Genomic DNA, 14,878 nt, shown 5'->3' with positions numbered 1-14,878 from the left:
AGTGAGACAATGGACATATGTGTCTTCTGCTGCTTTCCATGACCTTCCCATATCTGCGTAGACTATTTTTAATAGTAGTGACAGAAACTATCAAAAACAGCGGAGCACTCCTAGGAACTCACGATATGATCCAATTGATTCTTGATTTGGTTCTGGGTGGCTTCCCATGAGAAAATGTCTGGAATGGAAGGGAGTCAGGAGAAGAGCTGATGGCTATTACAGGTAGCTTAAAATGAAGAGCTGTGGTGATGCAGTGGTTGGAATGCAGTACTGCAGGCTAACTCTGCTGACTGTCATCAGTTTGCTCTTCAGCAGTCCAGGTTGACTCAGCCTTCCATCCTTCTGAGGTTGGTAAAATGAGGACCCAAATTGTTGGGGCAATATGCTCACTCTGTAAGCAGCTTACAAAAACTACTCATTGCAGAATACCTTATGTCACCAGACTTGAAACTCTAGACCTAGAAAACCTAGAACTACGACGCCTCTGGTCCGATCTAAATATAATACATAAAATCATACATTGCAATGTCCTACCTGCAAATGAATACTTCAGCTTCAACCATAACAACACAAGAGCACACAATAGATACAAACTCAAGGTTAACTGCACCAAACTTGACTGCAGAAAATACAACTTCAGCAACAGAGTGGTCAATGTTTGGAATAATCTACCTGACTCTGGTTTCTTCCCCAAACCCCAAAAACTTTAACCTTAGACATTCTACTATTGACCTCACCCCCTTCCTAAGAGGCCTGTAGGGGGTGTGCATAAGTGCACCAATTGTGCCTACCATCCCTTTCCTATTCTTTCTTTTTATTTTTCTTATAAGTATCTATCCCATGTATTCAAAACTATGTTTATTCTTATACCTGTATCTTGTAAGCGATTGAAAAATCAAATAAATTCTAAAAAAATACTAGAAAGAGAGAAAGAAAGAAAGAAAGAAAGAAAGAAAGAAAGAAAGAAAGAAAGAAAGAAGGAAGGAAGGAAGGAAGGAAGGAAGGAAGGAAGGAAGGAAGGAAGGAAGGAAGGAAGGAAGGAAGGAAGGAAGACCAATACATAAAGGAAGCTTAAAGGAGACTGTAAAGCACTGTGAAGTAAAGTAAAGTAAATCTAAGTGCTATTGCTATTAAAACAGCAACATTGGAATGGAAATATGAACAAAATTATTATAAGCAAACTCAGCCTCAGTCAATTGTTCTATTGGTAATATACCTAAAACATACCAGAAGAGAACTTCTATGATAAATGAGGTTATGATAAAACCTATAGTTTAAAAAACATGTTGAATAATAATCAGCTATTCCAGAAGCAAAAGAGAAAGATGAAAGGACTTTCCATCCATATAAGAAGCTTGGCAGGGCAACATGTTTGATAAGAAGAAACATGAGCCTTGAAACCTATTCTAATACAAGATCACCAAAAGTCATGACAAAGGAGACAGGAATTTCAAATAATCAAATATTCCATTGGCCAGACAGCATTGAAAAGCTGAAAAAAGTTTTTTTTTTCCCAATGAAAGGAGCAAATTATTAAAGTAATAAAGGTGAGCTAGAAATAAATTCTGGCAGTTTCCTCCATTCCTAAGAAAAGAGATGGAGACCAAAAAAGGTTCCCCAAAGGTAATCTATCCCAGCCCACGCATACAGGTCTTGCTCCTGATGAGTATAGATTCAATCAGGCAAAGAGAGCTTCCTTTCTGCGCCTGCCCTGCCCCCATGGCTAATAGTCATTTATAAAAACACTGAATAGCAGAGGGTATAGACTGCAACCTGAAGTATGTTATTTGATACTTCTCTTCAGTGACAAGCAGTTGTTTGGTTATGATTTTTCAACCAGTTGTACATCCATCCAATGGTCCACTTATTGTGGAAGTTACTACCTAACTGCTGGCAAATTGGTCAATCACTGATGGTATCCCGTCCACTGGATAACAACTTGGTTCTGGACCAAAGAACTTGATCTACAGCCAACAGCATTGCAGTAGTGTATGTATAAAGTGTTTACTCTCATGGTTGAAGCATTTTCCTCCTGAGATGAAAAGTATGAAGGTCTCGCTGCTTGACTTCAAATCCAAAATAGCTATAATTTTCTTCTGTCTAGAAACACAATACTGCATCCAGAAATATAATCCAAATCAAGGCTTAGAGGGTATGATTTATTGCAAACAAGAAGCAAGGCAGAACAGCTGTCTACTGCAGAACACAGAAAGCAAGACCTATAAATAAGTCCTGTAGCAGCCTTAAGATTTAAATCAGAAGCCTTTTCCTCCCTTCTGGTTAATATACTCTTGACTGCTCATTTCCCTGGCTTCAGAACAGATCTACTTATTTTGTGTTAATACAACAGTTTTATAAGCAGCCTGAGAATGGCTGTTTTCTGATGCATTTACAACTATATACTGAATCTAGAGAATATCAGTTTAGGGAAAGCTCATTTAAGCTATTTTCAATTTTGCATAACATGTCTTTTACAGAAATGCAGTTAGTTTAATACTGACAGCAATTTTATTTTTAACTTTCTGAAAGATAGCACTTAAACCTGAGACTCATTGTCTGTCATTAATTATATAACACTAATTATAGTTTAATATATGTTTGAATATAACACTAACTATAGTTTAACATATGTTTCAATCAGAAACAGAATTTCAATTGAGTTTTAGAAAATATTTCAGGCTTTTGGAAAGATCACTGATAATCTAGAGGTAAAAGTGAATGTGAATATCATTGTATTATTATTTAAGACAAATTAACATCTCTTGAAAACAAAAACAAGAAGAGCTTAGACATTTGTAGCTACGGTACATTTCTTTAAAGTGAAAGAATGAAAGATCATCATGTTCTTTCAAAAACAGACTGGACAATCATTTGACTGAGATGGTATACGACATCTGTCCTGAGCAGGGCATAGACTAGAAGATTTCCAAAGTTTCTTCCAGCCCTGTCATTTTATGATTCCTGAGTACATCATGGACAGCCAAGAAAACAAACTGATAGATCATTGAATAAATGATTAGGCTTAAATTACCCTATTCCAGACACATTATGCAAACACCCAGCTTTCTGGAAAAAGCTCAATGCTGGGAAATTGGAAGGAAATAGAAGACGACAAACAAACCAGCAAAAAGATGATGGATTCAATTATAGTGGCTATGAGTACACATCTTGAAAGAAAGATGTCTAAAAGTTGAAAAATGACTTTATAATCAATTAATCCTTGTTTTCAACTCCAAATTCCTCATTGGAAGATTAGGATAGGATGGAAATTATTGTGATTAATGTCTGCAATATCCCAGATTCAGGGTGAAAATAAACCTGAAGTGGTACTTTTGATAAGTAAATACACACACACAACATGCACTAAGGTTTAAATTTCTAGTTTTATCACTGCATAATTATTTTGCAATGATTTTACACTTTTAAAATAATGTACATTAATTTTAATTCATTAGTTTTAATGGTCATCTGCATGGTAGATTCAAACACTAAGAGATAAAACATATGAGGCTCATTGAATAATATCTAATGATTAGTTTAAAATTTCAAACATCCCAAAACACAGATCTATGCTCAACTATAGCTACTCTCAAAATCACCAATATTTCTACATTCTATAAATATAGGTGACTACATGACACACCTCTATATCGTTTTCCATTTCGGGTGACTTAGGCAGCTATTTAAAGGCAAATATTAAAACAGAAAACTTTACATTTAAATACATGGCCAAGACACAGAAGTGAAGATAAATAACATCAAACAATAACAATACACACTAATATACATAAAAAAATTAAAACACACAAGGTAAATGTAATTATGTTCCTCATTTAAATGATAATCTATTAAGAAAATCCGGTACCTACAGGTGTACGTAGGTAAGTACAAAGTAGTTTGGTAAAATACTGTACAGATTGAGACAACTTACAAACACTGCTCAGTGAATAAATGAATGTGGCCAAAGACCTCATATTAAAGTAATTTAAAAAGAGCGTCTTTAGAGGGGAGGAGCTAACCACAAATTATCCTTTTTCAATGGTGAACACCCTCCAGTAATTAAGTGAATCTAATTGGATTCACTACATAGGATGTGAATGAAAAAATAGTTTTATTGCCAATTAGTTTACATTTTGAAATATTCCCTAACAAAATTTGTGCTATGCTATTCTCCCCCTCCCCAGCTAAAACATAACAAGAGTTTAAATAAATGACATTTTATGTCTGTAAACCATTTAGAATCTAGGAAGAGGGAAATATATGAGTAAAATTACCAAATATTAAATGTGATAAACTTGTTTAGACTATCAGTATCACACCGATTATATAATAATATACATTTATGTGCATGTACACCCACCCACCCACACACAGAGTCATCAAATAGTTAGATAGGTTTTATTTATTTAACTGTTAGATTTATATCCTGTTTTTCCTGTGGGGCTTGATGGGAGCCTTTTTTACATTATTTTCCTCAGTATCCACCATAATAATAACCATGTGAAATAAAATGGGCAAGAGAGAATGACTAGCCCAAAATCATCCAGTGAAATTTCTCTAGCTAAAATGAGTTTGATCTATCAAATTCTAGTTCAACATCTTATAGTACAGATAGTCCTCAACTTACAACAGTTTGCTTAGTGACTGTTCAAAGTTACAACAGCACTGAAAAAAGTGACTTAGGACTGCTTTTCACACTTACGATGGTTGCTGCATCTCCTGGTCATGTGATCAGGCGCTTGGCAACTGGCATGTATTTATGATGGTTGAAGTGTACGAGAGTCACCTGATCACCTTTTGCGACCTTCTGACAAAGTCAATGGGGAAGCCAGATTAACTTAACAACTTTGTTATTAACTTAACAATGGCTGTAATTCACTTAACTCTGGGAAAAAAAAGTTGCACATGGTGGCACAGTGGTTAGAATGCAGTACTTCAGGCTACTTCTGCTGACTGCTGGCTGACTGCAATTTGACAGCTCGAATCTCACCAGGCTCAAGGTTGACTCAGTGTTCCATCCTTCTGAGGTTGATAAAATGAGGACCCAGATTGTTGGGGCCAACATGCTGACTCTGTAAACAGCTTAGAGAGGGCTGTAAAGCACTGTGAAGTGATATACAAGTGCTAATGCTATTGCTATTATAAAATGGGGGAAAAATTCACTTAACTGTCTTGATTACCAACAGAAACATTGGGCTCAATTGTGGCTGTAAGTCAAGAACTGTACCACACTACCTCTCCACCTTATTAAATAACATAGCTGCAGCCATTTATGTAGCTAATGAAGGCCTTGTAAATCACTTCAGAGCTGTTTGTCTTAGAGTTTCATGGCAATCTCAGTGAAACAAGACACTCCTCTGTTGTTATGCAGAAATTTATCATTAATTACAATTTTCAGGGGCAAATACCTTCATGTGCTCTTCTAGCTACACAAGCAATTCACATTAATGTAGTTCCCATAACAGCTGGGAAACCATCCAATGAATGTCTGACAGACATCTGCTAATTATGTGACATATACTTTCAAGTAGAAGACGACAGACTGTGTTTAAACAATGTTATGGCAGAGAGACAAGACATACTGGACAAGAATGAGGGAGATCTGAATGTGGTTTTAAATATGACAGGCTACAAGAACGATATGGGGGACAATGCTACACTGGATACATAAATGAATGTGGCTATTTTAGTAATTAAAAGGACTATATAAATAACAAAAAAATAACCTGTATATCTTTTCTTTATTGGTTTTGGAAAATAAACTAATTAAAGCTTTGAAGATTTTTTTTTTAAGGGAGAAGGAACAAATAAAAATAAATCAAATTCTTAGGCATTATTTGAAGACTTTAAAGATCAAGATTATAAAAAGGAAGCAATCTAAATTTAATTTATTTGAACAAGGTTAAAATAGATGTGTTGTTAATTCTGGCAACCTTTAATGGATTTTTGTTAATCAGGACTGAAACAAGGAGGGTTTTAAAAATGTATGTATGAGTAAGAGATGGGGAATGGGAAGAAGAGATTATTTGCTATGTTTTAAGAAAAAGTTATAGGTTACTACAATTGTTTACACTTGTGAACGGTAAAGTCATTTCTATTTTTTTTTCTGCACAATTTTTTTCTTTTACTTTTTAAGCTTGTATTAGTTTTTATCTTTCTAATTGTAATGTTTAATAAAATTACTATGAAAAGACTACAGATCCATGGCTGAATACTCCCAAAGTTGGATTTTGCTTTAGGATTTTGTGTTTCTTGAAGTTTTATTAACTGCAACTGAACAGAACCAATTTGTTCTGAACCTATTTTGTATGTTTAAATAGAATTTAGTGGCAGGGAACATCTTTCCTAATGTTTACAAATATATATTAAAAAGAATGTATTTATCAGAAATTCTTAGGATGAAGCCCATCTTCATTGTTTCTGTACTGCTGCTTACTAAGTGTCCTTTTTATTTAAAAAATGAGGAGCTCTGATGGTTAAAATAAAATGTTCTGACTGCAAAATTAAGTCTAAAGATTAAATTAAATAATCAAATTGCTAAATTGCCTTCAGAACTGACTTATATGAAAAAACATAGCACAAAAACTATTTAGAAATGCAGTCTATGCACACATCCTGACATAAGCTCAACCAAACATTAAATGTACATTTGTTTATTTCCACCTTTCTTTCAATTTAGTATTCAGTACACCTGAGAATTAAATTAGAAAGTACAAAGTATTTTTTAAAATGCATAAATAAATATTTTAACATAAAATTAATTTCCAAATAAAAGTTTGATAAAAAGACCTTAGCAGCTCTTTTAAGTCTCAGAGAATAAATAAAAATATCATATTCTTTATTACATTCAGAATGACAAATGTAAAGATAACTATTAGGCTAAGCCCCTCCCACCCCCATTTTTTTTACTCCATTCTTTGCGGTATACTTTTACATAAAATTTCTTCTTTGTTACTTGTTATTAGGTACTCCTGAATTAACCTTAACTTTGTCTTTATTAGGTGTTCCTTAACTAAATGCTCATATTACTCTTAACCATCAAGTCCCTGATGTGATCTGAGCTTGGTAGTTTTCTTGCAGACATTTTACTACCAAACTAGGTAACATCATCAGCACACTAAAATGTAATAAAAGAGTAATGTATAATGCAATATCTGAAAGAAAATGACCAAGCTTAGAAAGCATCAAGGACCCACACTTCAACCCTGAGCTACAAATATTCTCTTTTATTATTACTCTTATCTTTGTATTTCTGAACAAAACTGAATATGCTTAATTACCTAAAATTAGTTCAAGCCTGGTAGTCTCTCCCACTCCTTCCAGTCAATTAAGACAGGCATATAAAACAGTTCCCAATGGTTCAGCCAGAACGGCTGAATAGCCAGAATGACCTATAATAAGAAGAACCATGGTGGTGCATTCCATGGTTAGAATGCAAATTGCAAGCTGATTCTGCCACTGCCGGGAGTTTAATTCTGACCATCCTTCCATCCTTCTAAGTTCGGTAAAATGAGGACCCAGGTTTTTGGGGGCAATATACAGATTCAGTAAACCACTTAGAGCAGGGATGTCAAACTTGTGGCCCACGGGCCGGATGCATCATGTGCTGGCCCTGCCCCTGCTCAGTTTAGCAAAGGAGTAAAAAGTCCCAATACATCACGTGATGATGCCGTGACGCTGTGAGTTTGACACCCCTGACTCAAAGAGTGGTGTAAAGCAGTATATAAGTCTAAGTGCTATTGCTAAGTGTTAATAAGGGATTATGGGAATTCAACAATATCTGAAACATGTCATCCATCTCAATTTAGAAGGCCATCAATGTATACGTTATTGAATAAAAAGCAATCTGAATGTATTTATTTATTTATTTGTCAATTGCTTACAAGATAATAGGTATAAGTAAAAACATAGTTATGAATACATGGATACATATAAGAAAAATAAAAAATAAAAGAAACAATAGGACAGGGACGGTAGGCATGTTGGTGCGCTTATGCACCCCCCTACAGACCTCTTAGGAAAGGGGTGAAATCAATAGTATATAGTCTAAAGTTAAAGTTTTGGGGTTTGGGGAAGAAACCACAGAGTCAGGTAGAGTATTCCAGACATTGACCACTCTGTTGCTGAAGTCGTATTTTCTGCAATCAAGTTTGGTGTGATTAACCATGAGGTTGTATCTATTGTTTGCTCTTGTGTTGTTATGGTTGAACCTGAAGTATTCATTGACAGGTAGGACATTCCAATGTATGATTTTATATACTATACTTAGATCAGATTGAAGGTGGCGTAGTTCTAGGTTTTCTAGGTCTAGAATTTTGAGTCTGGTGGCATAAGGTATTCTGCAACGAGTAGAGGGGTGTAGAACTCTTCTTGTGAAATATTTCTGGACTTTCTCAACTGTGATAATATCAGATACATAATGTGGGTTCCAGACTGATGAGCTGTATTCAAGTATTGGTCTAGCAAATTTTTTGTATGCTTTAGTTATTAGTGTAATATTACCAGAGAAAAAGCTACATAAGATTAGGTTAACAACTCTTAACGCCTTTTTGGCTATGTAGTTACAGTGGGCTCTAGCACTTAGATCATTAGAGATGAGTACTCCAAGATCCTTGACAGAGTTTGGATCATCAACAAGGTCTTGACTATTCAGCTTGTATTTTATTTTCTGATTTTTTTGCCAATATATAGGACAGAGCATTTATTTGTTGAGATTTGAAGTTGCCATTTGTTTGACCATTCTGATACATAGTCAAGGTCTTTTTAAAGGGTAGCAGTATTGTCTGTAGTATTGAATAGCTTTACATCATGAGCGAAGAGAACGCAGTTACTCCTGATATGATCACAGAGGTCATTTATATAGAGTAGGAAAAGGGTTGGTCCTAGAACACTGCCTTGGAGGACACCAGTGTTGACAGGTACAGAATTTGATAGGACGCTCCCAATTTTGACCATTTGTTGTCTGTTTGACAGGAATGCTTCTATCCAGTTATGCAGGTGTCCAGAGATACCGTAAGATTTTAGTTTTAGGAGTAGTTTGTCGTGTACCAGTGAATCAAAGGCTTTACAGAAGTCTATGTAGATTGTGTCTATTGCTTTGCCCTGATCGAGTTGTGTAGTCCATGTGTTTTTTCAGTGTAAGAGTTGCAGATTACATGATAGTTTTTTCCTGAAACGAAATGGTTTATTAGAGAGTAGGTTGTTTGTTTGTAAGTGGAGGATGATGGATTGGTTAATAATTGATTCCATGACTTTACAGGTGACGCAGCATAAAGAGATTAGTCTGTAATTTTCAATTAGGCTGGAGTCTCCCTTTTTGAAGATGGGGATGACCGTGGCTTGTGACTATAGTTTTGGCAAGGAGCTGGTACTGAAAGATTTTTCAAAGATTATGCTTAGAAGTTCGAGATTATGCTTAGAGGTTCATTTTTTTGGTTGACTCTCTCTCCATCACAATTTCAGATAAAAATAAGTTATTTTACAAAGGTAAATTATAAATATAAAATTAATATATGTATAAAGTTTTCCCATTTTATATATATTACTCATTTCAGTTCTTTAATATAGTCAAGACAATATGGTTTGTAGAGCTTTCTTGAAGTTACTGGAGATAACTCAGCAACTTCTTCAGTAATATGGTCTCACATATAAGAGCCAAACACCCCAAAAACAACACTACTATGTTAACGGACTTTAAGTGTTAATTTACATATTTTAAATCAGATAACAGTCTTTTTATTCATAATGTATTTAGAAAAATTTCAAATAATTTTGTCCTGCAGAAGGTTTTGGCTCTCCTATTTGTTGAAAGACTCTTGGCCCAGTAATAGATTTCACAGATACATATATATAGACAAAAAGCCTTTAGGAAAGACCTTTGTTCCATATTAGCAAATGATTAAAACAATGACAAAGAAAGCATCCAAGCAAAAATATAGAGTATAAGTATGGATTAATTTGCTAAAATACAGAGCTTTAAATGGGGCTTTTTTTACCCCATTCCCTCTGCAGTTTTATGAGAAAGAGAAATGTAAGATTTTTCCACTACTTAAATACAATTAAAAATATCCTCCAATTAATGGAACAACCTTCATCCAGAGATCATGCTGGAACTAATTTTGGCACCCTTCCCAAAAAACTGCCAACAGAGTTGTACTATAGAGCTTTTGAGAGATGATATTGCCCAAGGTGGGTTGACACCATTGTATTGTAATGTTTACTGCTGTTTATTTTAATTTTTCATGTTGAGTTTGCATTGTGGCTTTTCAACTTTTTGCAATATTCATACAAGGATTTTCCATTCTGCAAGAGCAACTAAAAGAGAAAGAGGAAAATGCTGACCATCAATTTAATAGTATAAGTTATTACGCCTACAGCTTGTGAAGCAATGGTACAAGTTTGCTTTAAAATAAGGATTCTCAAATTTTGTGGAACTAGGATCCCTAAAATGATACATGGCCTTGTATTGCATACCCCAGAAATAAAACAAATGCTTTCATGGGGGTTAGATCTATGCTAGGGAAAAAAGCATAACTTCCTTCTAATAAATAAATAATATTAATCTATAGTCACTAGTTCCCTATTTTTGAGGTTTCACAACTTTCCATTGAGGGTTTGCATGGGTAAAATAAAGAAGACCTGAGTATTTCTGGACTATCTCTTGCTTTGTCAGTCCAATCAGCTTTTAAACAAAACTAGACCCATCTCCAAACTTGCAAGACTTCCTCCAGGGGATTCTCAATTCATAGTTTGAGAGCTGCTAAAACATGTGGAAAATGTGGATTGGAAAATTCATCTGTCTAAATCTGTCTCAAACTATTAGAATATTCCACCTTCAATCCGTGTACCAATGCATTTGTTTTACTGGGACCTGGTTGTACCTAGGTTACTAGGTAATCACAAGCCTGATTCATTCTTCTTTAATTTAGGGTGAACTTTAAAATGAGAACAGTATATTCTTAAAGGAGTGCAATTTGAATAGCACACCTGGAGTTATTCTCATATCCACTTTGTGGCTCTGCCCCAGCTTCCTTAAAGTATTGATACCCAGCAAGCTTGCAACTTATCTAGGGCTTATCTAACTTTTTTATTCTAAGTCATCCCTGTTACTAATATCTGTGCATTGCCTGGATACAGAGCCTGTATTGCATAGAACAGCTTCCCCTTGGAATTTGTGGGAGCACCATCACTTGAGACCTTCAAGAAGAGATTGGACTGCCATTTGTCAGAAATGGTGTAGAGTCTCTCGCTTGGGCAGGTGTTGGACTAGATCACCTACAAGGTCCCTTCCAACTCTGATTATCTGTTATCTTATCTTTCTGCCTCCCTATTGTATGGTGGTGTACAATAACTATACAGTTAAAGCAACTAAAGGGTTTAAAAGTCAAGTTAACAGAGATGAATTACATATTTTCTTACAAATCATTAGAGAGACGGCCCCAAAGGCAGGTAGGCCTTAACTTAAGCAATTTATGCCTAAAAATCGCTGCTTCACTTGAGACGGGAAAAAAACTGGGCAATCACCGCATGTCTTTCAGTGTTGGTGAATACTACTGTGCACTGCTGGGCAAACTTTGTTTTTTTTTAAAAAAAAAATTAAATACACACGTTAAGACTCGGTGTGCCTGTCAGTAACTGAGAAAAATATACAAAGAAACTATTTGCCTCAGTCTGATGTGCATTTCTTTTTCTTTCCCACTCATGCAGGGGGAAAGGAATAGAAAGCTTCCCTATGTGAAAGAACTGCAGTCAAAATTACCAGGCAGCAAAAAATGCCCCCTTACACCTTCTCTTCTGTGAGAGTTTTCTTTGTTATCATAATTTATTCTGTCAGGACTCTCTTCTACAGGTAAAAGGAGATAATAGTTTATAGGCAAACAGTAACAGGGAAACGTTATTTGTTTGCAGACGATGATAGCAGAGAAGGCTAATAATGTCTAGGCTGCAATCCACTGTTTTCAGGAAAAATCAATCTGGGTATATTTTACCCAAAAATGTTTCTCTTTAGAAAATTTCCCTCCTGCTTCCTAATGTTCTTGACTTAATGCAATCTTAACTGACATGGATCCAGAGGTGTGTTGGGGGGGGGGCTTGGGGGGCAATCCCTCTTATAAAGTAGGTTTTCGCATATGCTTTGGGCTCATCTCTTTCGATGCTTCTTTAGCTTGTACTAGCCCTTTATTTTTTAAAAAAGAATTAACATCCACTCAGACGCAGTATCTTCCAGTGCAGTCTGGGATACTGACAGCCAGAGTCTGGACTGAACAGTAAACAGCTCCACCACATTCTATTGGCAATTACTGCTGAAGGTCACACATCAGCAGAGAGCCTAAATTCCAGGGGAAAAAAAGCTGCCTCTTATGTAACTGCTGCCTGAACGCTGGCAGATGTCCAACAGTGCAGTTCACCGCAATGTAGGAGGGAAGAAAGGGAGGGAGGGAAAGCTAAGTAGGACATCTTTCAGTTTCTTCAGCATCATCAGGGTGCCCCCTTCTGGCAAAGCTTAATTGTTAAGCATTACGGTGAAGTAGCGTGTGACAAATGCCACTTTTATAAATAAACTCTTTCTAAATAAATAAATTAAAAAATACAGGCTATCTGGGATAAATGCATGAGCAGGGTAACGATGATTCTATAATAGTTGTGCTCTTGACATGATGTGCTTGACACTGTAGCTATGCAGTCTAGTTCGAGGCCACAACAATATTGAACATAGTAAGTTTTTAAAAAACTGTACATGGTTAAAAGGCCTATTATGAAAAAGGGAAAGGTTTGGCTAATAAGTCTTCCTTTTCTCTTTCTGAAAGAGCTATAAATTTCTTTGGAAGAACAAGTAATTTCCAAACTTCCTTTACTAAGTAAGTTTGTGGAAGAGATTGAGAGAAACAGTATCTTATAATTTAATACTGTTTTGGTACCTTCAAGAATTCTTGAAACATTCAGATGAATAAAATTTAACAACTTTTGCGGGTGCTGTGTTTGAGAAGTACTGTATTATATATCTTGACTAGTTCAAAGAATGAAATTAAATATTTCTACCCTGATTTTTTTTAAAGTGTTACTGTATTTCAGATTTTCATTTTATCTCACACACCAGTTTGGTTTAATAATACATTTATCCAGACCATTTCAGTATGCACTTTACTTTTAAAGGGCTGTTTTATCAAAATGGTTACAAAAAGCCCTGTTTATCTCTAATTCCTCTTGAAGAAATACAACTTTTGCAGAATCATGCCTCACAATCACAAGCATGTTTTCCCTCTGGAAGAATTTTCTTATTCTTCTTCAATTGTAAAGCTCAGTGGAGACAGAATATGAGTTTCAAAAAGGCATTTCTTTCTTTGTGCCATGTGTATGTAAATTGGCTGGTAGAAAAAGAAAACATTGTGCTTCCTCTGAAAAGTTTCAAGGAATGAAAACTCCTGCCAGAAGACACTTTTAATAAACATAGCGTTCATTTCCTATATTTATAAATACACCTGCTGCTAGTATGGAATCCTCCCACTGAAATCAGCCAACCAAGTTTTCACTGGTAATTGAAGTCTAGATTCTAAACTGAGCTTGATCTCAATCCTGATTTAATGCAAAGCCAGTCAGGATGTATGAAAGCATTCATTTGACAGAAAATCTAAGTAAAAAACAAGTATCCTAAATTTCACGTATATGGTCACAAGTTCGGAATATAGTGTGGTTCTCAACACCCTGAAGCTAAATGAGTTGGTTTAAATTACTCTGGGGGCAATAAAATAACTTTAAAAGAGAATTTTCGCCCATTTCTTTAGTTGACAAAATTCAGTAAAATTAAAACAAAGTACTGGAGTACTTGACCAACTACTCCACCTAATTTATGCTTTTTTTCTACAATATTTGTAATACCAAAAAAAGCCAAAATATCTGATACTCATGGAGCAGTATCTGATGATTATAAATTATGAGTGGAATTTTGAGGGTAGAAAATCCAGCAGAGCAAAGACAAGGCTAATTTGAGCTGATTCAGAAACTACATGCTCCCTAGTGTCAGATAGCCTAACTGATTTTCTCATGTATGTCTTAGGATCACATGCTCAGTTAGAAGAAAAACTATAGATTATAGCAGACTTTTACCTGCTGATTTATTGAAATTAAACTGCCATAAAAAAATTAACCAGGCAAGCTACACAAAGTAGTTATTTAATTCTAGGTGCCATCTTTTCTTTCAATTTTACAAAGTAGCAAATTCAAGATTCAGGATCTGATTGCCTCCCTCCTCTTTGCACATTAAGATTTCTAAATTCAAAGAATTCTTATAAAACAGTATGTTAAATGTTTAAACATCTTCATTTATATTGCAGGGGAGAGTTACCCATTCAGTGTTCTACCATTTGAAAGAATACAACATCACTGAATCCAAAAATATGTTCAGACAATACTCTTGCAGGAAAACAAAATATACAATTAAAATTAAATAGTTCATGGCAGGACAAATTACACTCCACTACATCACTAGCACAAACATGAGAACCACAATGCATAAACACTGACAAGACAGCACGACATATTACATGGCTACTGACTTCAGGATACCACCAGGGAAGACTAAAGAAACAATAAAGTAAGAAATTCAAAACCTCAGCATTATCCAATTCACCAAGTGCAATCAGCTAAAAAGAAAAACAAGAGGGAGAAAAAAGAAATTGAAAATAAATATTAATGAAAGAGAAATGGCAAATAATCAGTTACAGACACTGAGAATCATAATTTCCACTCTTTCAACCCAATTCTTTTGTAAGATTGTTGATTCAAAAAAAAAAAAAAAACCTCTCTCATCTTCTCTGAATATAACACTAGATATAAATATATTAGACATACTAGCTTATGTTAGTAGGACATATGATCAGAT

General features: G+C 35.1%; 1 protein-coding gene across 5 annotated transcripts in view; it reads right to left on the bottom strand.

Moving 5' to 3' along the window:
• The window catches only part of ITPR1 (inositol 1,4,5-trisphosphate receptor type 1), a 245,219-nt gene that overhangs the window by 87,179 nt on the left and 143,162 nt on the right, over nt 1–14,878 (bottom strand). For 2 of the 5 annotated variants that reach the window (XM_087923703.1, XM_087923704.1), the window contains one exon: nt 14,607–14,639. The exons of the other annotated variants lie outside the window; for them this stretch is intronic. In XM_087923703.1, coding sequence (XP_087779829.1) covers nt 14,607–14,639 — 33 coding nt within the window. The remainder of the gene's footprint in view (nt 1–14,606; nt 14,640–14,878) is intronic. 5 annotated transcript variants of the gene reach the window in all.

The sequence above is a fragment of the Pseudonaja textilis genome, chromosome 2 (genome assembly GCF_049901715.1).
Source record: "Pseudonaja textilis isolate UNSWEBS1 chromosome 2, rPseTex1.2, whole genome shotgun sequence".
Classification (NCBI taxonomy): domain Eukaryota; kingdom Metazoa; phylum Chordata; class Lepidosauria; order Squamata; family Elapidae; genus Pseudonaja; species Pseudonaja textilis.
This window is presented reverse-complemented; position numbering and strand designations above follow the sequence as displayed.